Source organism: Carassius gibelio, chromosome A4 (assembly GCF_023724105.1).
Source record: "Carassius gibelio isolate Cgi1373 ecotype wild population from Czech Republic chromosome A4, carGib1.2-hapl.c, whole genome shotgun sequence".
Lineage (NCBI taxonomy): Eukaryota > Metazoa > Chordata > Actinopteri > Cypriniformes > Cyprinidae > Carassius > Carassius gibelio.
In genome coordinates this window covers 21,826,443-21,854,076 of record NC_068374.1, presented here as the reverse complement: position 1 = coordinate 21,854,076, position 27,634 = coordinate 21,826,443, and the positions used below count along the sequence as shown (strand labels likewise).

Below are 27,634 nucleotides of genomic sequence, written 5' to 3'. Positions count from 1 at the left end.
ACAGAATGCACATGAATTCTGCAAGATGGCTTTTGTTCATATTGATACTGTTTTTATTTATTGGTCTTTTGGTTGGAAGTAATTGGTTAAATGTAGCCTAAGTATTTGATATATAAAAAAAACTAAATAGGCCTACTTTAAAATGACAAATCATTGGCATTGTTTTATTAAAAGTTAACAAATGCACTTGGATTTCAATTCTGACCGATTTCGAGTTTCTTTGACTACTTTGAAGGTCAGTATGTTGTGGGTTTGAAGTGTGCCTGTGGGAGTGTGGGTGTTTCTTTATTAGTGTCATTTAAAGTGCGTTCAGCGTAATTTTTTGGTGACGTAACCACAAGGTACGCCTCGCGTAATTTCCGCTTGCGTGCATAGTGTGGCGGTGCGTGGAAAACGCACGTGGTCGTTTAGCGTGTTGCTGATGCTTGGACACTTAAGAACCATAGACAGTAAAAGACACTGAGAACTGAATTCCACTGTTTACCTTTTCCCTGCGTGTTCGTTGGCTCATCAAGATATCAGGGTTGTTTAACCTAATGCTAAACAATAATAAGCAGAACGTTGCTGATGTCTGCACGTGGGTGAGTTTTGTTTTTCTTTCTCTCTCCCTCCTTTCCTTGTTGCAATACTTGCTGTGATAAAGATTTCTGCCTTAGGGTTATTTCTAAATAACCCCAAAGGTAGAAGTCGTTACATAAATTCAATTAATAATTAATATTCTTTGGGCTAAAAATCAGCGAGTCAGTTCAACATAAGCGTGGTGACGCCTGAAGTCTGAAGTTTCATAGCGATTTTTAAGCACTAATAACGTAAAGGATCTCTAAAGTTTGTTTTGCGCCTTTGCTTTGTTTTCTTACGTACGTAAGGGATAGGATTTTTATCAAATCGCAAAAGCCTGTGATTTAACTAAATATAATACCTCCAATTTCACAGACAATGCGTATAGTATCAGACTAAAATGCAGTTCTGATGGCTTGACATAATTAAAGCTTAAGCCACATGACAAACTTTATATGAGTGATTTATTTAAAGGGCCCCCCCCCCCCCCACCCCCTTGAAATGCTCGTTTTAATCTCAATATCTTGAGTACCTATAGAGTAGTACTGCATCCTTCATAACTCCAAAAAATCTTTAGTTTTATTATATTCACAAGACAAAGATAGTCTGTACCGATTTTTCCCGGAAAAACACGACTGGCTGGAGGCGTTACGTGTGGGCGGAGCTAAAGAATCACGAGCGCCAGTAGGCTTTTGTGTTGAGAGCGAAGCTGTGACAATACCGTGAGGACAAAACCAACCAAAACAAACTATGGCTAACAGTCAGATTGAGCGTATATTTATGATCTAGAATCAGATCCAGAGGCTGAAATTTAACAAGAGCAGCATCAGCAACAACGTCTCTATGTGGTATTTACTGAAACTGTATATATTTGCTTAGCGGTTTTGGAAAATGACTAAGTTCCACTTTGTCGTCTTTTTTTTTTTTTTTTTTTTTCATTTTCTGTACATGTGGAAAGTGCAGTTTGATGACAACATCGCATGTTGTTTACTTGATGTGTTTACACGCCGACAGTTAAGTTAACAACACAGAGATATTTGAAACAGTTTTACTCACCGCATGCGGTTCCAACAAACGATCGTGACCCTTTTTCGTTGGGACTGCATTATCCTTAAGAAATAAACGATGTGCAAATCCGGCATCAAACTGGGCTTTGTTTGTAAAACAAGCATCTTCGAAATGCAGGGGAACAAACAAAAACACTTGCACAACTCTGTCGATGCTCTGTAAAAATAAACTCCATCCACTGGTCGCTTAATGCTGTTTCTCTTTTGGTAATCTGTGCAGGGTTGTCTTGCCCTGGCAACCAAAAACACACTCCTTTTGTGACATTTCGCGACGCTCTCGCTCTGATCAGTGAACATCTGTTGTGCTCTCAGTGCTCTGCTATACGGGAGCACGCACTCTTCTGGCAGAAGTGCCCTCAGGACCCATATAAGGAAATTCTGCTCCATCTAACGTCACACAGAGCCATACTCGAAAAAAACTTTCCGAAACTTGTGACAAACCGGAAGGAGTATTTTTGAACAGAAATACTCCTTCAAACGTACAACTTAATTTTTGTAATCAGTGTAAAAAACTCAGTATGCATGAAATAGCATTTCACCCCCCCTTTAAAGACAGCGATATATATGAAATAAATGTTTTCTGTAAATGGGGGATATCTCATCGTCTGTGAATATAGAGTGATTTGATTGCTAAGAAAAAGCAGAAAAGCACTTTATAAATGTAATTGTTATGTTGCTATAACACACACATTTTAGATATCAGTGAAACTTCACAATTCTAAATGCCCTAAAAAGGTCCTCAAAACTATTTTTGAAAATAATTGAATTAAATAATGCAATAAAAAAAAAAATGCAAAGGACAAATCCATATATAAAAAATAAACACATGAAACAAACAAACATTGTGCTTTACATTTTTATATGGAAGTCTAAAGTATTCAGCTAACCTAGTACAAATATTGAATAATCAGATGTAAAATAAAACAGCATAGTCTTAAACTTCCATTATTTCTTATTAAAGCTACAAAAGTCATTCAGTCAAAAGCACAGAGACATTTTCTTCTTTTGTCTTTTGTTGTTTAATATTAAACACATTCAGCAGCAGGAATTGTTGTCTGCTGTCACCACAGAAAATGGGGCGCAATAATAGTTTTATCTCGATTATTGGGTTTTCGCTATCATCTGCGATTATGAACGCGATATTGTGTAGCTTTTCTGCGAACTACGGCTCTGTGAAGTAAGTGCGGCTCCATTTGAAAGCAGGTGATGGACATTTACCGCTAATCACAGAGCCAGCTTTACTGACGAGACACGCATTACAATCATGCGATTAATCGTGCAGCCCTATAACTCGTGTCATTTCAGGTAATCCTTAAAATGGAAAGAAGCATCCAGCGATCACCATAGATTTGTGTAGATAGATGGATGCCTCCTTCGACAGATCCAAGCACGTAGACGCATCTGCCATCTTGCAACGGTCAACTTGACGTCATTCACCATAATAATAAATATCTGAAGGGGCCACAATCCTGCACATCCCATTGTTTTTAAAAACCGCTAAGATTTAAGTTCCCGAAGAAACGGGATAACCTTTCACAAGTGAGAATGCTAGCGAGGAACCATAGATGTATAAGGATTGTGGAATTTTCTAATATTCATTGATTATTATGCTTAATGATGTCAAGTTGACCTTTCCAATATGGTGGACAACTTTTGTATAGCAGCCCATAGAAACAGGCACTCATGAGGTATCTGCTTATTACATCTACGGCTGTTGCTGAATTAAAAGAAGGTAGAAATGTTTTGAATTATGAAGCATGAAGATAATAAACACTCGAATGCAACAATGTATAGTTTATCGGTGTTCAAGTCATCTCAATAGCTTTCATAAAAATGAAGTGTATTTAATTATAAATTTACATGCCATTGCTAATTTACATGGCCTTTATCATGGTATAGAATATACTCTGCCTCATTCTTGTGAAGTAAAAACTTGGTATAATGTTTCTTTTGTTGGACGACACGTTTAGAAACCATTCTCGTTAAAAGGGAACATGTGTTGCTTTATCAAATGCACTTTATAAACGGGTAGGCGTTCGCACATATCAGCGCGTAAACTCACTGGCCTAAAATTAATAATTGTATTATTTTATTATGTTTTAGATGAGCAGTTGATAATACAACATTTTATGGCATATTGTCATTCAAAAAGATTTGATGAGTAAGACCTAAGATGTATGCAGTCTTTTAGTGCTGCAACGCGTCACACTGTTTGTTTACATCTCGCATAATGGCATACTGGGAATGGAGAAAGTTGCGTTCTATCACAAAAACAGAGACCACTGTTACCAATAGTATAGGTATACTTTAAACAGAGGACAAATAAAATGGCCCTTTGTTCCCTTTGCAAAACCGATATGGTGTAACACGGCAGCACAACTGCGATGCGCTTTATGCAAAAGTTTGGGCACCCCTGATAATTATTTCAATTTGTAATCTGCTGGTCTTCTGAAGCAGCAAATTCATTTGGATGTAATTAATACTGTACCTCATGAAGACGGTAACATCATGGCACACAAAGAAACTCTTAAAAGTTTAAAACGTTTAGTTTATTTACAACATGTTGTAGTTAAGTAACATACTATGACAAGCAAGCTATTTTGCTGAATATTTTCATGATTGCAAATGTTACATTGATTTTAGTTTAACAAACAAGTTACTTAGATTTTACACAAAATATGAAGTGTTTTGTGTTTTTTCACCAATGAAAATGGTTCCAAACTAAGATCAGAAGTATTGCATATTCTCCAAGCAGCTTTGTTACTGAATGATGTGGCGTTTAGTCTCATGATTAAAAGAATGCATTTTCCCCAACATTTCTTGTGTATTCAAAACTGTATTTAAAAAATGAGTCTCACCAGCCTCCTAGCTACTATTTATTGCAGTTGTCATTTTGCAGTTTAAATTATATAATTTGATTGGTAACAGCCCTTTATATAAAATTTCTTGATCATTTGTAAGAATTTGACATGAAAGATGATGCATACAATATTAATACGGTTAAAAAAGGGCTTTATGAAGGTAAATAACATCCTGGGGTAAATATTAAAAACATGCAGACTTGATTATGTAAAAGCTGATAGCACACTGATGAAAATATTGCTTCAGAATAAATCATTTACACCACCAAAAATCGAATGCTTTTGTAAAGAGATTTTGTATGGGATATTGTTTGCTGATATGAAAAGTATACTATATTTTGTAAAAATAAATAGCATTTTTGACAGCTATATTTTTTCTTTTTACATTAAACATAAAATATTATGTGTACATATGTAATATAATGTCTATTTCCAGCATAGGTTTGGTTTTAATTTTCACACAAGGTAGTATTAAAAAGGTCTTTAAAAGTCTTAAATTGACTTACATTTTTAGAGGGGTGCCTAAGCTTTTGCATAAGACTTTGTGACTGAAATGACACTAGAGTGTATTATTATTGCTCACTGTTGTCTGTTGTGTCTTTATGAATACACAGATAGAAGATCTTGGGTCAGAATTGAGAGGGTGACATGATGAAAACGATACAGCTCCGGGCCAGAACGAATGAGGTAAACCCAAACAAGAATGTGTTTTCTGAAGCAGTGGCACAATCATAGATATGTAGTAAAATCAGGGTGGTAATAATAATAATAATAAGTGTCTGGCAGCTTGTAGTAATAATTTGGAGGGTGCCTTTCAGTCTTGGATCTGGCAAAGAGGAGGGGTGTCTCAAAGTCTGCCTGAGATGCTATCTGTGACATAATTTGTTTCAGGAAAGTGTGTCACTTGTTACTGATATAATTAGCCAAAGTTTAGGAGTGTTTATGAATAATGGCCAGATTGGTTAAAGTTATAGGCACAAATAGTTGAAAATAACATGCATTTTATAATTGTACAGCATAATCTAGCTGGGTTGATTTTATCTTTATCTTTTTTTGTTTGAAGTTTGTCTTGCCATGTTTAGCAAGCATTAATTTAGTGCAAATTTAATTTGACACTATATTGTTTGCAGGGGGAAAGTATGAGCTTTTAAGGTTCAATGATATTCATGTATCCCAGTGGTATGTTGCTGTTTTGAAAAAATTATAAAATATAGTTTTGTCAGGTTTTGTTTAATTAGACCAAAAAAAAAAAAATGATTGTAACTATAAATAAGTTTGGTCACCTTACAAGGACAGTTTTCAACATGTTTTAAATATGCGACTTGTGAAAAAGGAGACAGCGGATCCTGTTTGACATGTTTATTGAAGGCACTGTCAGTTTTTAACATGAGTCTGAGTGAGGTAGAGAGCACATTGGGTTTCATTTGGCTTCATTTTCATGTTACACAGCTGCAGAGAGACACTGAAGATGTACAAATGAGGTTAAGGTAATTAACTTGACACAGTATCTGGAAATCTTTAAATGATAAAGCAAACAAGTCAAGACTCCAACAGTTACAATGTGTATGTTATAGTATTGTTCACATGCACTCAGCCTTCAACTTTTATAGCCTTCATTCATCAGTGTAATAGCATCTTGCACAACTGAGAATAGATATGTAGGCATATTTAAAAATTAGACACAATTATAAGTGAAACATAGGGAGTTTAAAACTCAATGTAATGCAGTTGAGGTTTTTGGTCAAAGAATTGGTAACCGCTCTAAAAACTGTCATCACAACCTCAGTGGGTTGTGGACATTCTTGAAATGCTCCCAATGTTGAAACTAATTGTGTATATATATTATGATTTTGTACAAAAGATTAAAATAATTTGTGATGGAAATTATAAAATGTGCATGTCCCTGATGATTAAAAGTGTGCTCTCCCTCAGGACAGCAGCAGTGTTTGGAGGAGTAATAAGGTAAGTGTAGTGAACACACTGGGCAGCAGGGTGGCACTGTCGCTCTGCGGGACTCCCAGGTTGGCGGTGGTGCAGGACGGGGGTAGTTGTGTTGCTTTTGAGCTATAGTCACTCTTTTGAAGAAAGAAGTTGTGTGTGAGGGCGGAGAATGTGTCTGGACCATACGGCACTTGAATGGTCTGCCTGAGGGTGTTGTGTCCTGCGTACGTCACCTGGAGGCATGGAGCAGCACAAATGTAAGTGTTATTCAATGTCTGTATCAAAAGAAATAACTATCTACACATTTCTTTATTGGCATGACTAATACAATTTTTGTGAACGGCAGGAGACAGAAGATCAGTCTACATCAGGGATAGGCAACTCCGGTCCTGGAGGGCCAATGTCCTGCAGAGTTTAGCTTCAGCCCTCATAAAAACTCACCTGCCTGTATCTATCTAGTAATCCCAAAAAACACAGATTGCCTTGTTCAGGTGTGTTTAATTAGGGTTGGAGCTAAACTCTGCAGGATAGTGGCCCTCCAGGACAGGAGTTGCCTATCCCTGGTCTACATGATTGGCTGCAGGCAGTGTCCCCAACTGTTATATTTATGAAGCTTGTGTAATAGGTTTGATGCAGGTGAATTTGTACCTCTGTGTTAATGTTTTCAGGGTTTCCATTGTATGTGCTGCTTGTAAAGACTATTGTTTTAAAGTAGAAGCTGTGAATGCACAGTGCTGAGGTATGTATGTGGATAACAGAACACAGGGTTGCCAACTCGCTCATCTGGCATGACACTCAAGCTTGGACTTCAGCATGAGGTTGATGCTGAAAGCGTGAGTGTCACGCCAGATGCGTGAGAGTTGGCAACCCTGAGAACAGCAACTATCCCTTGAAATGCACTCTTACAGTTTAGCTACAAACCTGATCCAACTCACCTGTGGCTAAGGAGGACGTTGATTGTTGGAGCTAAATTCAAGTAAATGGCAAGTGTAGCTATGTTTATAAGTAAATTTGCTTTACATCATACCTACATACTGTGTCTGTCATCTTTTCCTCCCCTCATGTTTCCTTGAAAATAATTCCATCTATGTTTGCTTAGCTACAACAATAGCATAATGCCTTTATCACACTTCTGAACTTCGAGCACAAAGCTGCCCTCTGGCTTCACATATGAATGAAACATACTCCACAACTTTCTCAAAACGTGCAGTTTTAGGGTCTCTAGGTGTTCTTCCCAAATAAATGGAATGAATCCATAAAATGCAATCTGGTTAACAAACATACCTGAACCTTTCTGATACTAATTTACAAAAATGCCTCTATCCCATTTCTGTTTATCCATTATAAAGGCCCATTCATACCAAGCACGATAACGATATAGTTTGAAATCTCGTTCTCAATATTAAAGAATAGCAGAGTCCACACTACAAGAAATGGTATCGTTTTCAGAACTATTTTTTTCCCAGCTGATGAATGATACAAACATTGACATCCAATCAGAATCCATCCTGCTATAACGAGCTCGAGGATTTAAAGCGGCAGAGACACGTGCGCTCAGAATAGCAGACGATATCGTGCTTGGTGTGAACAGGGCTTAACTCTGGGAATTTCCTATCTAACTGATGTTAAAAATATAAACCTTTTATTTAGTCTGAGTGAATGAAGCCTTTGGCCCCAACTTTACAGTTAAACAATTAATTTCTCCTCAATGAACCGTATTTCCTGGACTAAGGCACATGAAAACAGCCCGCCTATGTGGAGCCTACTGTCAGTCTATACTTGCTGACTAAATCCCTGGTGGATTCAAAGACCACCAACACTTACAGTTCAACTAGCCCTTTAAAACAATTACTTATCGCTCTTTTCCTAAATATACAGTCATTTTGTGATACTATTGTGGAAGAATGTTGAGTAAATCACACAATTGAAATCAATGAAATCTCCTTAACACTATCAGCTGTGAATATCCTCACGAGAGGGACTGAGCTTACTGTGATGGTATAGTTGCCGGGTAGCAGAAGTCTGTAGTATTCCCCGTTATGATCCGTCCTGAATGGACAAAGGTTTCTTCTCCCCGCTACCTCCACTACGGCGTTTACGGCAGGCATCCCGTACGAGTCCGTCACTACTCCTTTCACCCCTGTGCAGAATCAACCAGTCAGTCTTACTTTTTCATAAGAAAGGTACTTTTCTTCATATCTGGGGTGGCCTCTTTTCCATAAGCAGCCACTTTATATCAGAACATCCAGCAATCACAGGGAACACTACTCTATATGCAAATGGAAAAAAATGTTGTCTTGCTTTTCTACACTGTTTTGCATAAAAAAGGTGCACGGCCTATCTTACAAAGTCAAATGTAACTTGACCATAATTAGTGGTCTCTGTGAGGTCTAAAAGGACACTTGCTGCTCTAGTTAGTCTCTATTACAATGTGTGGCAACGCAGTGTTGGCTACAAATCCTGCGGTTCACTTGCGGATGGATTACAGTGACAGTTGTGTCAATGCTGGGTGTGGACAGTGCCTTTGTCCCTTTGTGACTATCCTGTGAGACTATCTTGTTGCTAAAGGTCAGGGATGATACAGTGTCTGTTTATGCAATTTAATTGTGACTGTAACCGGGTATGCTTATTGTGCCACAATAATCCACTCGCCTTAAATTTTAATGATTTATGAAATACAGAAAACAGACAGAATCCAGCCATGGCATTTACAGTGTAACACTAACACACAGATGTGTAATATCTATAATGTATAATCAAATCAAGATCTAGAATAGTAGTGACCACTGCTATTTTGATGTGAAATTGGCACAGCTATATGTGAATGAGCAGCATGGTTGTCTGCCGCACATACTCGAGTGCACCTGATGATAGTTGTGTGTTTAGCACCTGCCCTCTCACTATATGAGATGCTACCCGTGAACTTCATTTCAAAAGCTGCTCTGACAAGTTCATTTCATCAGAATTTTACCCTTTCATTTTATACAACTATCAGTATTTCATAAACAAACTCAAAGGTCTTAACCCAAATTTAAGACTTACACAGATACATTACCACTGACAAACAACAAACATTTGTTGTGCAGAAACATGTTAGCCAAAAAAAAGGTACATTTTCAATTGATTAAATTAACTCACCTGTTAAAGGGTTAGTTCACCCAAAAATGTAAATTATGTCATTAATGACTCATGTCGTTCCAAACCCGTAAGACCTCCGGTCTACTGTCCATGTCCAGAAAGGTAAGAAAAACATCATCAAAGTAGTCCATGTGACATCAGAGGGTCAGTTAGAATTTGTTGAAGCATCGAAAATACATTCTGTTCCAAAAAAAGAAAAAAAAGAAACCTTTTTCATTTATTCAGCATTGTCTTCTCTTCTGTGTCTGTTGTGAGCGCGTTTACAACACTGCAGTGTAGAATGTCCAGTTTGCGAACGAATCATTCGGTTGAACTGGTTTAACCACTTCACCGAATCTAACGGAATCGTTTGAAATGGTTCGTGTCTCCAATACACATTAATCCACAAATGACTTAAGCTGTTAACTTTTTTTTATGTGGCTGACACTCCATCTGAGTTAAAACAAACCAATATCCTGGAGTAATTCATGTACTCAGTACACTGACTGAACTGCTGTGAAGAGAGAACTGAAGATGAACACAGAGCAGCGTCAGATAACGAACGAAAAGAGCGGATGATACTGCACATGCGTGATTCAGCGTGGAGCAGACTGACACACAGGGCGTCTGAACCGAACTGATTCTCTTGGTGATTATGAACTGATTCTGTGCTAATGTTATGAGCGTGGGTAAACCGAAGGATTGCATGAAGGGTAATCATCAGCAATGAAGATCATTACGCCGAGTGCAAAAGAACCGGTGGACCGTTTTTTTTTTTTTTTTCAACCAGTTTACTGAATCGAACTGTCCGAAAGAACCTGTTCGCTGGAAATAACCGAACGTCCCATCACTACTGCAGTGACTTACATCAGCAGCGTCACTGCAGAGTCGTGAACGCGGACTGACAACAGACACGGAAGAGAAGACAATGCTGAATAATGTTGTGTTCTTTTTTTTGGACCAAAATGTATTTTCGATGCTTCAAAAAATTCTAACTGACCCTCTGATGTCACATGGACTACTTTGATTATGTTTTTCTTACCTTTCTGGACATGGACAGTAGACCGTACACACAGCTTTAATGGAGGGACTGAGAGCTCTCGGACTAAGTCTAAATTATCTTAAACTGTGTCCTGAAGATGAATGGCGGTCTTACAGGTTTGGAACTAACCCTTTAAATGTTACATACTTTTATTTCAGTGAATATATTCAAATATTCTATTAGAGATCCAAAAAAAACCACAAAAAAACAATATATTACCGTTTACATTTCTATATATTTCATGATTTCAATTTATCATATTTTTAGTAATATATATAAAATAATAATAAACAATTGTGGCCATTTAAGTAACAAAGTGAAACTGAAACCTCCTACCCTCTTCATGGAACCAAAATCACTTCCAGTAATAAATAGGTCTACTTATCAATGCTGCTACAAATCACACTTAACATTACTCATTGCACTTACCTAGGTGTACTTGCTGTATGTAAGCCAGAAGTGCGGGTTTGTTGGCCTCCCATAGGCCGGGAAGCTGCGCCTCTGGAGGAAATTTGCAGCAAGAGATTTCCAGTGTGAGCTCTAAACACTGTGCCCACACATAGTTATAGTCTTGCATTCCACCTAAGAGAACAACACATGAAACTAGTACGTAACTATTAATTTGTACTAACACTGCAAAAAATTATCTGAATGTCTCAAAAGTATCATTAAATTAAAAAAAATTTTTTCCTACTTTACATTAATTGGACCACAAATGTATTTGTTACAATTACTGCATATATCAGCTATGTTTGCAGGTACACTCATGAAAAATTATTAAACTTATGCTGATATTTTTACCTTGTAGAGGATACCAGTAATATCCGTTAGTGATGCCGTTGGTAAAGTCTGGCGAACCGTAACAGCCTTTTCCATTGTGCATTTCACTGTGGCTGTAGGAGTAGGTGTTTGCCAGTTGGATAAACACGTCATCATCCGGGGACATGCTGTAACCTTTCTGAAGCTCGTTTCCTGAATTAAAGTCAATGGCATTACAATGCTAGACTTGAAATACATTCCAATACATTCATCATTAAGACAGTGGTGTTAAAACTTTTTGGTAATATTTTATTTTAAGGTGTCCTTGTTAGACATATTACATATACTAACATATACTTGTTATAATAACAATTATAATAACAATTATGCATAATTAGATGCACGTAACCCTATGCCAAACCCTAATCCGAACCATAATATAGTAAGTAGGTCTACATGTAGTTAATAATGTATAAAATAAAATGTATCACACCACCTTCAAATAAAGTGTAACTAACTTTATGCTTTTTGTAAGGCATAATACCTTAATTATTTTTAAGACTATAACTGTCCATAGTGACATTACAGCAAACAATCATTTTACTTGCTTTTCAGAATAATAATAAAACTTTCTGCTTTCAGAATTGGATTTATGCCTTCAACCCTGTAAAGCCTAGCATATGAAAGGCTATTGTGAAAAATTGCATTGTAATAATAATAGTTATTATTATTATTATTAATCTAAAAATATTTGATGTAATTTTGTCTTTGAACTTCCATTTTTGTGGTAGATCTACATTTAGAAGGCCTTACAATTTCCATATCAAAGTCCAAGTAAGCTTTATAGGGTAAACATAAATCTCCATCATTTAAAAAAAAAAGAAAAGTTACTGCTATGGATTCATTGGCAACTGACCTCCATTGCTGTTGTCGTAGGGATAGCTGGCCACCACCGCTCCTCCGTGTAGATTGGCTGAGAGGACAAAACTTTCTGTCTTTAGCCAGTCCATCACAGCCCTGACCTCCTTCTCCCTTTCCTGCTCTGTATTACCCGCGAATGCGTCCGGAAAATTACGATTCAGGTCCACCCCGTTCTTATTATACCTGCGGGTGGGGAAATGGGTTACTCACAGAAGAAAAGGCTCAATAAATTGGCTTTTTGGAAATAATTGAGAATATTAACTTCATTCTGGCACATTTCAACTTTCAAGTTAATTCACTTTATATACTTAAATTGTACACAAATTGCAGTTCAGTTGTATGTACAGTGCCTTATGAAATTATTCATACCCCTTTTTTCACATTTTATGTTGCGTTCTTATGTTAAACTGCCTTATGTCAAATAAGTACACTGCACAAGTATTCATATTCATATTTCTGGGACACTTGAAATTTTACTCGGGAGCATTCATATCATTTCTATACGTTACTACACTTTGAGTAGAGTTAACTTGTTGCAAATTCAATTGAATGTGTATGATCTGGAAAGGCGCACACAGCTCAACGAAAGGTCTAACAACTAAAAATGCACATCACAGCAAAAACCAAACCCTGGGGTCAAAAGAAACTGCATGTTAGAGCTCAGAGACAGGATTGTGTTGAGACAGATCTGGGAAGAGCTCAGAAAAAAAAAAAAATCTGCTACATCAAAGATTGACGGAAGCATGTAGCCTACATTATCCTTAATGGAAGTTTGGAAAAAGCAGGACTCTTCCTAGAGCTGGCCTCCTGGCTAAACTGGGCAATTGATGGAGAAGGGTCTTGGTTAGAGTTGTAACCAAGAATGTGATGGTCACTCTAGTTGAGCTCCATGATCATATATTTGATCCGAATTCAATTGTGGGATAAACTTACAGGAGGACAAACATCACAGCAATACTCTATTAGGGTTTCAAAGGGGTTGAAAATAATAAAATAAAAAAATCCCTGGAATATTCCAAATCCTGGAAAGTTTCCAAAATTTCTAGAATATTTCTGAAATTTACTGGAAAATGTCCACCTTTTTGCAACCCAACTCCACTGATCTGGGCTTCATGGTGGTGTGGCCAGACTCAATTTATGTAGTCTGTGAAGACGCATGAAAAACCACTAGAAATTTGCATTTCTGGTCTAATGAACCTCAGTTCCAAGAAAACCAGTTGCTGCTCATCACCTGCACAGTACCATCCCAACAGTCAAGTGTTGTGGTAACGGTCTCATGTTGTGGAAGTGTTTTTCAGCAGCAGGGACTCGGGGACTCGGGGACCTTAATGAAGACGTAGTCCAGAGCATTTAGAAATGCAGACTGGAAAGAAGGTTCACCTTCAAACAGGACAATGACCCTAAGCAAACAGCAAGAGTGGCTTATGGTCGACTGTGAGTATCCTTGAGTGGCCCAGTCAATCAAGCTTTTCTGAAGAAACCTGAAAATGTCTGCCGGCCCCCATTCAACCTGACAGAGCTTCAGAAATGCAGATGTGAAAAGCATGTCGCATCATACTCAAAAAGACTTGAAGCTGTAAAGGTGCATCAATGAAGTACTGAATTAAAAGGATAGTTCACCCAAAAAAATGTCTGTCATTAATTATTAACCCTCATGTTGTTCCAAACCTTTATGTCCTTTGTTCATCTTCGGAACACTTAATTAAGATATTTTTGAGAATACTTTTTGTTTGCAAAGAAAACCAAAATAATGACATTATTGCATGTGCATTCCCCTGCTTGGAAACCAGGCTCAGCCCATGCGTCTGTGTTACTCTCATGAAGACGAATGTCATAGCTTATAACCTTTCACATTCTCTTACGGGAGATGGTTTAACTTTCTCTACCACATACCTGAGAGAGCCATGCAATGACTAATGTGTCTTATTAATTTCAGACTTCCATCACGTTAAGCAAAATCTAACAAAAACCATCTATGCTATTTAAACGGTTAAACTGCTCATCAGCACAACACAGATCTTGTTCTGAAATTTTCACTGCTACTTTAGGAGTGAAATGTGTTACATTGACAGAATGGAAATTCGCAAAACGTTTCATAAGTTACATACGAGGGACATGGGATGCGTTGAGCATTGTGAATGCCATGCATTCAATTGTTTGAAGTGGCCTGCTCATAACAAATAATTCAAATCTACAGTCATCAACAGTGAACAAAACAGTGTCTGCTTATGACAACCCCAAAACAGTCAGAATTTTATTTCCCCATTCTTTCACCTCACAATTACGTAGGCTATTTTTTTTATTTTTTATTAATGATTAACAAACACTGTTTAGAGATGCTGACTCTACTTCCAGTACCCCATTACATGCCCGTTTCTTTCACACATTCACAACAAATAACCTGATTCTTTTGGCAGCCTGAATTTATGCTGACACCAAAATCTTAAAGGATGAAGAACATCAGAAAGTGAACTAACAGGCCGGTGACAGCCGTTCGCATTAGCTCATGCTGACAGGTCTAAATTTGTGCGGGTGGATTATAGTGTTCGCCGTGATGCTGACGGGTGGAGCGATCCTTCTTAATCCTGAACACGGAGCACCCTCTCTATGCTATACAGAAGTGTGTCCCTCAGGGATTCCTATCTGCTTACAGTTGCAATGCTTTGAAGTGCTTTTAACAGCCTCTCTCAGTCATCAAATGCAGCAGAGCTAAACCAGCAGGTCTGGATGCACAAGCTGAAATATATTGCTATATTAAAAAAGAAAAGAAAATACAAATATATATAAAAAAAAATATTTTACACTTTACAACTTGTTTATTTATGTTTAACTAAAAACCCTCTCAAATATATAAAGTTTACATTGTAGTGTACAAAGTCTATTGTGAAAAAGAAAAACAGCAACCCAAATTAAGAGTTACACACATGTCAGTCTAATGCAGCTCAGAGGCCAACAATGACAATGGTTTAACACAAACAAACAGGTTTACTTGTTTTGGCTGGGTTTTGTTCAGAGGTTTTGAGGTTCAATAGTCAAGTCTCCCTGGGTGGTCGACATCAAAATGCATAGAAGACCAACCCAAGCACAATAAACTGTATGTGTGCAACATTTAGCTGACGTTCAAACACAGAAAAGTCTTTAAAAGCTAGCGTCCACTCTCATCCTCAATAGTAGAGACGAGCTTGTTTATGCCAGGTTCTCTCACAAATATTGGAGCTCTTCAACTTGTTTGAAAGGTTTCTGAAACCGATTAAGTGCCACATAAATCCACTCTCGTGTGTCTCTGGAACAGATTGGCCCTGGGTTGTTTTCTTTCACTGATTGCTGGCCTCATCCAGGCACATGATTTCTCTCTTAAGACCCTTGAATCTAAATCACGGTGGATGCTTAAGATGATCGATGTGGCATGAAACCGACTCGGGCGTAAAAATGGTTGATTAGCAGCTTTCGGCTCAATTAACTATTTGTTTAAAAGAGCTCTTGAGGTTTCCATTAGTGGTGAGCTGTTAGTTTGATGGGGCATAACGGATCGCTGCAGGCTTCGTCTTGTCTATTTTCTGTACCTGTGACCAATGTTGGCCATTTCTTTTTTTTACAACCTCAGGATTGTGTTAGGATAACTCATCCTGGGTCAGTCTAAAAAGAGACACATTGCTCCACTGAGACATATAGATTGATAAAGGAAGGTACTTTCCTTCAACCACTGTTTATTTGTAATGACAGCCTGGAATTGATCTATCATGGTGTTTTCAGGATTCTGAAACTAGAAATCAGTGCAACTTTACACACACACATTTTTTGTCTCTCAGTTAGATTTCTAAGCATGCACACATGCAGCCATAAAATCTCTGTCAGTCTGCACTCAAGGTCTGTCAGTATAATTTGGAGGAGTATCAGGGCTGTCATGGGGCGTCTGGATGGGTGAGAGCCATTCATCTCTAAGTGAGAGACTTTTAATAGTCTTCATGTTGTGCTTTGTGGCTGTGGAGTGATCAATGCAGAAAAGGGCTGTCAAAATGACTGAAAAACCAAATTAGAATTTTGTACTTCAATATCAAAATTTGAATTATTTTCTAATTTAAAATGCATAATTTCAGTTACGGTGAATAAATGCTTTTGGCTTCTCTCCTGAGGAAACAAAAGGGCGCAGTGTTTATTCCAAGCATAAGATAACATGACTATCTGTGAAAAAAAGTGCATAATGTTTAATATAATATTTATAAACCAATAATAATTAAGTTGCTCAAACAACTATAAACAAAACAGCACCATATATATTTTCAAAGTTTAATACAAAAACAAATACAAAAACAGAGTACGTTTTCATGAGTTGCAGTGGGATGGGGGAAAACCCCTGCCATAAAGTCTCGAGATAAGTTTTTTCAGAGTTAAACTTGCATTAATTTTACATGGCTTTCTAAACATGTGGCTCTTTTGTGTGAGACATGAGGGCAACGGTGATAGATGTCCCTCTAGAAAAATGTGCGAAATGTGTGTTCTGTGTGAATGGCTTGGTTTCAGTTTTGACGTAAACGAGATCTTCTCTAGGGAACTGGAACTGGGGCTGTCAAATTCCAGATATGACAAAACATATCTCCTTTCCAATCATCCTACTACTTGTCCACTTGATCCTATCCCCACTCACCTCCTTCAAGCGATCTCTTCTTCAGTCATACCTTCACTTACTCACATTATCAACTCCTCTCTTCAATCTGGAACATTTCCCTTAGCATTCAAGCAGGCTCGGGTAAGCCCACTGCTCAAGAAACCATCTCTAAATCCAGCGCTTCTTGAAAACTACAGACCGGTATCCCTTCTTCCATTCATTGCAAAGACACTTGAGCGGGCTGTGTTCAACCAGCTTTCTATGTTCCTTGGACAGAACAACCTCCTGGACAGCAACCAATCTGGCTTCAAAAGTGGCCACTCAACTGAGACTGCTCTGCTCTTGGTTACTGAAGCCCTGCGACTAGCAAGAGCAGCTTCAAAATCCTCGGTACTCATCTTACTGGACCTGTCTGCTGCTTTTGACACTGTTAATCACCAGATTCTCCTGTCCACCCTCAGAAAGATGGGAATCTCTGGAACTGCTCTCCTGTGGGTTAAGTCCTACCTCTCTGACAGATCCTTCAGTGTGTCTTGGAGGGGTGATGTTTCAAAGTCACACCACCTTGCTACTGGGGTTCCTCAAGGCTCAGTACTTGGACCACTTCTCTTCTCCATCTACATGACATCTTTAGGATCTGTCATTCAGAAGCATGGCTTTTCTTATCACTGCTATGCTAATGACACCCAACTCTACTTCTCATTCCAGCCTGATGACCCGACGGTAGCTGCTCGCATTTCAGCCTGTCTGAGTGACATTTCTAGCTGGATGAATGACCATCACCTTCAGCTTAACCTTACAAAGACTGAACTACTGGTGATTCCAACTAACCCATTGATTAATCACAACTTCTCTATACAGCTGGGCTCGTCAACCATAACTCCTTCGATGACAGCCAGAAACCTAGGAGTTGTGATGGATCATCAATTAAGCTTCACTGACCACATTGCTACAACGACCCGGTCCTGCAGGTTTGCCTTATACAACATTAGGAAGATTAGACCCTTCCTGTCAGAGCAAGCAACCCAACTTCTTGTCCAAGCTCTTGTTCTCTCCAGACTGGACTATTGTAATGCTCTCCTGGCGGGCCTTCCTGCATGTACTGTCAAGCCTCTGCAAATGATCCAGAATGCAGCAGCGAGGGTTGTCTTCAATGAGCCAAAAAAAGCTCATGTTACTCCTCTCCTCATCAGGTTACACTGGCTACCAGTAGCTGCTCGCATCAAATTCAAGGTACTGATGCTTGCCTACAAGACGACCACTGGCAAGTCACCAACTTACCTAAACTCACTCGTTAAATCCTATGTGCCCTCCAGAAGTTTGCGCTCTGCAAGTGAACAACGCCTTGTGGTGCCATCCCAAAGAAATTCAAATTCACTCTCACAGACCTTTTCCTGGACTGTGCCCAGCTGGTGGAATGACCTCCCAATCTCAATTCGTACAGCTGAGTCTTTACTCATTTTCAAGAAACAGCTAAAGACTCATCTTTTTCGCCTGCACTTAACCTACTAACACCAGTACTTTTTCTTTTCTTGTCTTTTTCATTTAATAAAAAAAAAAAAAAAAAATTATATACACCTGGCTATGCGTTCTATACTAGACTAACTGAGACTTGTCATGGCACTTGTATTCTGTTGTTGTTCTCTTGTTGACCTGACTGCTTCTATTGTTCTCATTTGTAAGTCGCTTTGGATAAAAGCGTCTGCTAAATGATTAAATGTAAATGTAAATGTATAAAAGTATCAATCAAATCATCCATTCGACTCGTGGAGTTTCAAATTATTTGTTACCAATATTTACATGTGTATATTCAAAGATACTTTTTTTTCATCCAGAAAAAAAAAAATTACATTTACATAAAATATAAACAGAATAGAAATTGGTTAAAAAGGACAAAATAATGCTTTAGATTTCCGAGATGGAAAACTTTATGCCATTGCATGCAGTGTGATGAGATTTGAAACATCAGTTCTACAATAATAATAACTATTTCTCTTAACAGGTTTTAAAATAATGTGCAGGACACTGTATACTGTGAAGGACTCCGTATGTAGTAAGCCAGTAACCCATTTCCAAATCCTCATTCCACCCCACCCTTCCCTGTCTGCCATTATTCAGAGCATGTCAGACTGCTCTAACAAACACCACAGAGCCACGCTGTTTACACTGTTAATTATAATTATCCCTGGAGTATATTAAATGAGGCAGAAATTGCATGTTGCCCTTTAAAGAACAATAATCTATAAGATGGAAAAGATGGAACCAAGATGGAGTGGCTTCATTCTGCTGCAGACTCTCAAACTCAGCCTGAGGAAGAATTCCTGCAGTCCAGCTGTGCTTTCGGCATCAAATTACAGTACTTTTGTTGAAGTTTTGATTTGTGCCAATGACAAATCAATCGTTCGTGTTCGATTCATTCCACAGTGTGAAAATGTGGAATGCCGGCCGGGCCAAAACGTCTGCAGATCTTTTGATTGCCCTAACCATCTAAATCTAAAACTTCAAAATTTGTCTTTTTGGAAGGAAAGTACCGCCATATTCGACCTAAATCTGACAAAAGAGTGGATTTTATTATCTACCAAATATAGTCACAGTACAACACAATCTTAAAATAGACCACTTCCCAAATGAATTTATGAGAATGTATGTTTCCTGTCAATTAATCCTCTGAGAAAAACATTTCCTCTCAATCTAAAGGATGACAAATATTGCAAATTACAGCCTGTAACTCGTACAGTATGCAAAGAGCCAAGTTTTTTTTTGTCTTTTTTTCCCCACAAACTCACAACTGAGATTACCCAAGCAATTTACTGTATAAGATGGCAAGGATGATTTTATTTAGTAAACTATTGAACTTTTGGCGGGGCTATATATAAATGTGTCCTTTCTTTCTCCACAAGAAACATTTATATACAAAACAGCCCTGTTTTTAGTTGTCCCTTTTTTAACACATCGATAAATAAACTTAAAAAGAAAAAGGGACCAGAGTGGCACATTAAAGACTTGATTAATGATTTTGCTATCACAAGATTAAATCCTATTGTACCCAAAAGTATAAACTCAAGTTCTTTGCATATAGTATGTTTCAGGCCATTTACATGATGATCAGAATGTGGATTTTTTTTTTTCTTTTTTTTTTTTGTCTCTTAGCTTACTTTTCAGAGGAAACAATGACTCACCACTTGTGATGTGGTGTATATATTTTGTCTTTGCCGACTGGGCGCACAGACAAATCAAAGCAATGGGTTTACGAGAAATACATGAAGTAGAGTATGATGGAGTCTGGAGTAATCTGGAGGATGATTTGAATGCATACATAAATGTGTAGGTTACTACAATGCTTACGGCTGTTGGATAAAGACTGTAAAACTCAGACATTGTTCGGTTAACTTTACATAGCTTTCCAAAAGGTTTGAGCATTAGAATGCATGGCTAAAGTAAATTTTTAATGATATGCGACAAAGTTTTCCTTTTTTCTTGACATTTTACAACTGACCGTTTTGTGAAATTTTTTTTATTTTTTATTATTATATTTTACTGAAAGATATGTCGGTGAAAAGCATTTTGTCTTCAGAAGAAACGCAGGAAAGTATTTCATTTATTTTTTAATCTTAAAATGTTTTTGTAATAAATGTCAAACCAGCATTGGTTATTAAATCTGTTCAAAAGGCTAGCATAGATTTTAACATAGCTTTTCAAGATGCCTTGAACATAAGTGTTATATGGTATCAAATTCAGCTAAAAAAGAAGCAGAGGAACTGCACGACACCTTTGGATCAGTTCATCATTCTTTCCTGAGGATAGCTTTTGAGTTCTTTAATGTACATACATTAACGACAAATCTGGTAAAACATTGCTTCCATGATTTGTAATTTTGTCTCACAACATCCAGATTTACTACAGCATGGAGACCTTTGGAAGTTGGCATCATATGAGCCTTTATGGATGATATAACAACACTTACAACAACAGTCCCTTGCACCAAAAGCTTCTAGAAAAGCTTAATAAAAAACATCACATAGGTGAGGATAAAAAACCCAGTAGAGCCCAGTAAATGTTGAAGCATATCCATTGTTAAAGATCATGTGACAGATCAAAGATTTCATACTGATGGAATACCTGTACCAAGTGTTTTGGTTGATGGTAGGATGCAAAATTCAAAGACAATGGGCAGTGTGAACAACTAAAAGAAGGATACCATCATGTACACAAGTCCTATCAATAAGACCTTGCTGCCAGAAAAACTCAAGCTGTTGATAAGTGCACAGATCAAATAGTGGCTTGGTCTTCCACAGTGATTGAGTGGAAAATTGAACTACCCATTACAAGTCTGGTGGAAGAATTAAAATGCACTAAAGCTAGGGTGGTTATGACTATCACTGATCTTGCAATTCGAACAGCAGCCCCTCGGTTCACAGTGGGGAGAAAGTGGAATCCAATTGAATTACTGCACTCCGTACAATGCAAGGTCTGCTCCTCATTTCAGGGTTGTTGTTGTTCAAATCAAGCATGGTAGAGCTGGCATTGGGCTCATCCAAAAAGCTAATTAATGGGACAAGGCAACATCAAGACAGAAGAGACAGCTTGGTGTTAAGACAGCAGAACAACACGCTAAGGCCATTTCAATGGCTAAACAAGGTCAATGGACTGATTGGGTGAACCGAACCTAGGAAAGAGGAAACTCAGTTGGCATGTAAATGGAGGGACCTTGACTGAGCTTTCTCATCAGAGCCACCTATGGTCTCCTACCCAAACCTTAGAACCTGAATCAAGCACCTGAAACACAGACACATACTATCAGGAGTATAGTACTATTGTATTATAGGAGTATAGTGCTATTGTAGTGAGCTACAAGCCTCATCCAAAGTCATTATATGCGACGAGAATCAAGTTCTAAGGCAGCTGGCATCAGTCTTGGAACAGAGGCGAACTATCACAAATGCTTCTCAACAAACGTAAGTAGGATTTTCCCACTTAACTCAATTTATAAAAAGTAGGCCAACCTCCAATTCACTACAGGACACAAAATACACAAGCAGTTTCGATCAGTGAAGCATTTTGCTCAAGCCTGGAGGATGAATGTTGAAACTGGCGTTTCCCCCAGATATTGTGATTGCAAAACTCCTGCCAGACATGGACCTTTGGTCCACAACAGCCAAGCTGGCATATTTTGAAGAGGTTACAGTACCATGGGAGGACAGAGTGGAAGAAGCACTTGACAATAGGGCTGTGCAATTAATAGAAAAAACTTTTTGATTTAGACCTCAAACGATTATGAAAATGCAATAATCGAGATAAAACGATTATGTCCCTTTTTCAGTGCTGCACTTTCATTCCACCATAAAAGCCCAATTTCCCGTGCAAATCAGTAAAATAGTGTAAGGTGACATTTGCAAATTGGGATGGGCTTGATTTATCAAAGTATATTTATTATGTTTTCAAAAGCATGAAAGAGACTTTTTTTTTTCTTGGTACAAAAAAAAACTTGGTAAACTTTATGAACTAATCTTGAGAAACATAATATAAAAATGTAAAAACTAAGAACTACAATCAGAACGATCCTCACTTGAAGAGTTATAGGTTAAGGTTCGTTTGATCAGAATAAGAGACAGTGGCAGCATCTGACGGGCTGTGTTGGTTGAGAGTGGTGGTTCGTGCAGGACTGCCAAATCTCATAAGAAGCTCATATCGAAAGCCACAGCAATAAGGGCGAACCGCAGCATGTTAAAATACCATCGTCATCATTGTTGATGTGACAGCTGCATGGATGCTGTTGTAGCACGCTCGCTCACTTTCACTCTTTGCTCAAACTCCTTCTCTGAGCTTACCCACAATATCATCAAATCCAGATTAGATCTGTTTCCAATTGCACCCCATCTGTGCAGGAGAGCTTATGTGGGTTTTAGGCTGCAGGAGCGGGACGTTTTGTATTCAAGGATGTGGCTTCTACAGTATTAGATGAGGTCTGGTGTCTCCCCATAGTTTTGGGGCTTACGGAGTTGGACATATGACTGAGCTTGTCTCACAAATAGGGCTGGATGATATATCGAATACATCTACATCATGATGTTAACCATCATCTAGTTTCTCTGAACAAAAAAGGACAACATGCATCAATGCAATCAGAAGACACCAAAGTGATTGTATGGCATTTTGTCATCCGGTTGGCACAGTGATCAAAAGACGCATTGTTACATCCACCGGATGAATGAAACTTGGTGGACCACATAGGGGTTTTCATATCTTCTGATTACAGATTTCACCATTTTTTCCACATGCGTGTATTTTTGTTTATCAGCAGGCTGTGGCGACAGACCATGGAAGTTATTTTCCTTTAGGCTTATGATACCCTTTTCCTCCCAGAAAACTATGTACACTGTTTGGGAGTCTGTGGGTCACACAGTTTGGGTTTCATTTTGTTTGCTACAATGGATGTTTATCTTTGTGAGTCTGTATGTGTAAGTAAGATCCCTCATGCCAGATTAGTCGTGTGTTTTCGGCTTTTGTATCCAGCTTATCTGCAAAGTTTTGGATGAAAAGTGCTCTGTATCTCTAAATGTCTCATCTGAAGCATGGTTTCTCTGGGCATACCATTACAGGCAACTTAGATATAAACTGTTCTGAATTCTTTGCAGCAAAATTAAGCTTTTCAAAGAAAGAGAAAAAAAAGTGATTTTGCTCATCTGGATGTTAAAGGGTGATTATGGAAAAACAGATTTTCCTTTCAATGTACTTAAATAACAGTAGTAGCCAGAACATGTTTCAGCAATTGTCTTATTGTGTTGCACAGAGAATTGAAAACCAGGAAAATCTTTTTCATTATAGGTTGAATTATCCCAGTATACGCAAAACTGTATGTACACAAATTAAGGGCAAAGTTAATGCCTCAGTGATTATGTCAATGCCCCATTATGCCATTTTTAAGGTTTCTAATATTGGTTTGGGAGTCTTCATCCAAAAAACTTTTTTTCTCAAAATATGGATTTAATATAAGCTAATTGTCCAATGATTTGTAAATGTTTTAAAACAATTCTAAGCTTCAGTCTCTCTAAACCCCTCCTTTCCGTGAACCTGCTGTGCTCTGATTGGTCAGATGGCCCAGTCTGTTGTGATTGGTCTACCGCATTACAACCTGTGCCGGAAACCATAAACCATAAAGTATGCCATGGTTCCATATCTTAAACACTTGATAGAAAATATAAACATTTTATCATACTGACAGGCTGTGATTCAACGGAGCCAGTTGTTCTAAATAAACTGGATACTGAGCCATCTTTAGAAAGCAAATGTGTTTTGAATCCCCGAGATTAGACAAGCAGTCGTCACTAAAATAACAGGAACACAAAAAAGATTTGGGGTTGGGCTGCTATGAACTTTAACTGATTCTTTGCAGCCTCATGTTTCGGACATGAAAATAAAATGAATTTACTTCCATGGTGTAGGAGACAGAGCTTCTGCTCGACATGATGTTAACCACATGAACAAGCTACAGTGTTTAAGGAAAGGCTGAGTTGTTTGCGGCCAGCCAATGTAGAACATAGGTGGACATTATGCAAATGTGTTACTCTGTGATGTGTAGCCAAACTGAAGTGGGATTCAAATTACAGACCACTCATTTAGGCTGTTCAGAGTCAATTCTCTCTCTCTTTTTTTTTTTTTTTTTGGAGACGATAACTATTTATTGTGCACTTTCAGCTTTACTACTTTACAGATCGTTTACATTCACAGACAGCTACATTACAGCATGGCATGAAAGGCAATATTCAATATGGCATAATAGGGGCACTTTAACCATTATGCCAATGTAAAACTTTGTGTATGCTGTTTGTTGTTCATAGCTTTAGCATCTCTTTCCCACTTACCGGCCTACTGTATAAATGCAATCCCGGGCAGATGACTCAAAGCCGTCTGGGTTCATGGATGGCAGGATGTGCACACGACTGCTGTTCAACAATCGTGTCACCAATGGATCACTTAGGTAACGGCTGGTCAGATAATCAATCAACTGAAGCAGTAACACACGGCTCACAACCTGAACACAGAGACACACATACAGTCAAAATAATAGTAATAAAAAATTGATCTATTTCTAAAGAGTTGCATTTTATTTGAAATAAGATGCAAGAAGCACTGGAGCAATGGTAAACTTGGTAAACACAGCCTTTCGTGGTTTATCGCTTTTATTAAACAACTATAAAAGCAATATGATAACGTTCAATTAAAATGACTTCTTTTTTTTTTTTTTAACAAATGAGTGTCAAAAAAATATCAAAAAATAAAACAAATCTATACAAGTAAACCAAAAATGAATTAGATTTTTTACACTGTCCAAACTTGTCAATGACAATAGTTTTTTTTGACACTAATGGGAGAAAAAATAAATAATAATAATAAAAGTATGAGAAACCTCAATAATTCATCAAATGTTTTATCAGACAGCTACAGTATGTGTTAAAGGATTTTGGACTAATGAGATTCCGCTATGGGACATGTTACCCAGAATGCCCTATAAAATGGAAATCAAGTAACTGACTAAATGCCTTATCAATCACAATTTATGTTACTTAGGACAAACTTCAAACTAAGTTTGAAAAGGTAGATTATCTTTTGTTGGTTTCTCGTGTAATGCCCGGTTATGTCACGGGAGTCAAAATGATCCATTTAACAACTAAAATTCACCAAAATAAACTCCACATAAAAACATCTTTATTGCCCAATAATCTTAAAAATAATATAAAAACTCACACTCACTGTGTCTGTATTTATTTATTTAGTATTTGTCATGCTTAATAGAGATGTGTCAGAATCTTAAGCAGGAAATGAACTGTTCCATTCCTAGGAAGACATTGAATAGATCATTGATGCCACATCATTGTGGTCTCTTCTGGATGTCACAGGCTGGCAGAGGGGCTTTGATGTGCTGTGAGGCAGCCACACCAGAAACTACTCACCGAACCTGAAGCCCCAGGTGCTCATAAGTCAACATGGCAAGCTCTGAGACTACAGATACTATCAGTCTGGTGTGGATGTCTGTGTACTCTTTCTGAGAATTTACGGCCTCCATTTGTCCTGAGGACAATGTTTTTTCATAGAAACTGTATCTGAATGAGGTTAAAGTGCACGTCATGCACACAGCAAAACTGTGAGACCTGAGATTATGAAGCACAAATGTAGAGCTGTGGGTTAAACTTTCTGTCCAGGAGTGTTGTACTCTGCGTCGTGTGTGATTATTGTTATCTGTATCCGCTGAGACAGACCACAGCAAACGTCAGCGCATCAGTGTGATAACGTCTTTAGAAGAGAGTAGTAACATCCTCACTCACACAAACAGACTTCCACATAGAAAAACATGATAGATAATAGTCTTAGATATATACAAATATAAATTATATGTATAACAGTGTATAATAAATTTAGTTCAATAAGTGAATAAATTAGTAAATAAACGTATTTAAATAACAAAAGTGTGTGTATATATATTCTAATTTTAAAATGATCAACATATGATAGGAAAAGACTTACAGCTGTCCCTGATTAGACTTCTATAAACTATTCAACTATATCTGCTTACACATTTCTGCCGACATGACAATTTCCTTCTTATTTTTAATGGTTTTACATGAGGACGTCTGTTCAGTTCTATCATCAGCTGATTTGGATTTGAAGTCTATACAAAAGAAACACTTGCTCCATAAGATCTCCAAGCAAATTCTTTAAACCAAGAGCTAAAAAAAGTCCACTGATGACGATATATTGAGTCCTCTAGTTCTTTCTGTCTCCATACTCACTGACTAATCTCAGAACAAACATCTGTTTCAGCAGCAGTACTGTTCTCGGGAAACAGTAAAGTCTGGTTTCACATCTCATCGACACATCTTAGAAGTTCTTAAACATTGTACTTGTGATTTTATAGTTTACATTACTGCAGGTTGCTTTATTTAGTGGTTATATGTTGATGTGTCATTACATTTCTCTTATAAAGTTAAATGATGTGGCTGAAACTTTATTGATGTGGTTTTGTTTTGGTTTACTGTACAATTTACAGAGTGTCTATCTATTGTGAGGGAAAAGATCTAAGAACTGTTTGCATTTCCTCTTCAAAAGACCCACAGCAACACAAGAGGCACACCCTCGTCCCCTCAGCGCTCCAGACGTCATCACAATCAAGTGAATGTGAAAATATCATCCACAATACAATATTTTTATTTTTATTATTTTTTTATTAATTTTTTTTACAAACAAAAACTTTTTCCTACAGAAGTCCTAAGAAGCCATGGATTATATCTATTTTTTCCTTTCTTGAATTGTCGTGATAACGACTTTATCTCGTAATCTCAACATAAGTTATTTTCTTGTGATCACGACATACCAAAAGTTGATTACTCATTATCACTATAACTTCATTTTCTCATGATCTCAACATAAAAGTCGTTATCACGACTTAATTTTCAAGGGGGGGAGGGTTCCCCCTTGGTCCGTTTGCAATCGCGTTCTGGTCACATTCTGTGCAAACGCACAAGATGCACCCCACTAAGAACGTCCCTGTTCGTGATCGCTATAATTTGTCTGGTATTGTTCATTGTGTATCGTTAAGTTGAGTTTCACCACCGCTTCCTGTGTCATAAAATAACTGCTTATTAAAACCAGGGTTGAGGTCACTGTATAGACCCCTTAATCACCTGCGTCACTGTGTCTTCACCGCTCTAGCTGGAGGCAAAACACAAGGCAGAACTCATAGCAGGTGCGCTAAAAGTTTGAGGTT

The 27,634-nt window shown here is 37.8% G+C and overlaps 1 protein-coding gene across 1 annotated transcript in view; it reads right to left on the bottom strand.

Moving 5' to 3' along the window:
* Positions 1–5,830: 5,830 nt before the first annotated feature.
* LOC127972912 (carboxypeptidase M) overlaps positions 5,831–27,634 on the bottom strand; it is a 38,028-nt gene continuing 16,224 nt past the window's right edge. The window contains exons 4-9 of the mRNA XM_052576906.1: positions 24,735–24,904; positions 12,262–12,449; positions 11,388–11,558; positions 11,016–11,168; positions 8,419–8,567; positions 5,831–6,660 (exon numbers count right to left, since the gene is read on the bottom strand). Of these exons, the coding sequence (XP_052432866.1) occupies positions 6,415–6,660; positions 8,419–8,567; positions 11,016–11,168; positions 11,388–11,558; positions 12,262–12,449; positions 24,735–24,904 (1,077 nt within the window). The 3' untranslated portion in view covers positions 5,831–6,414. The remainder of the gene's footprint in view (positions 6,661–8,418; positions 8,568–11,015; positions 11,169–11,387; positions 11,559–12,261; positions 12,450–24,734; positions 24,905–27,634) is intronic.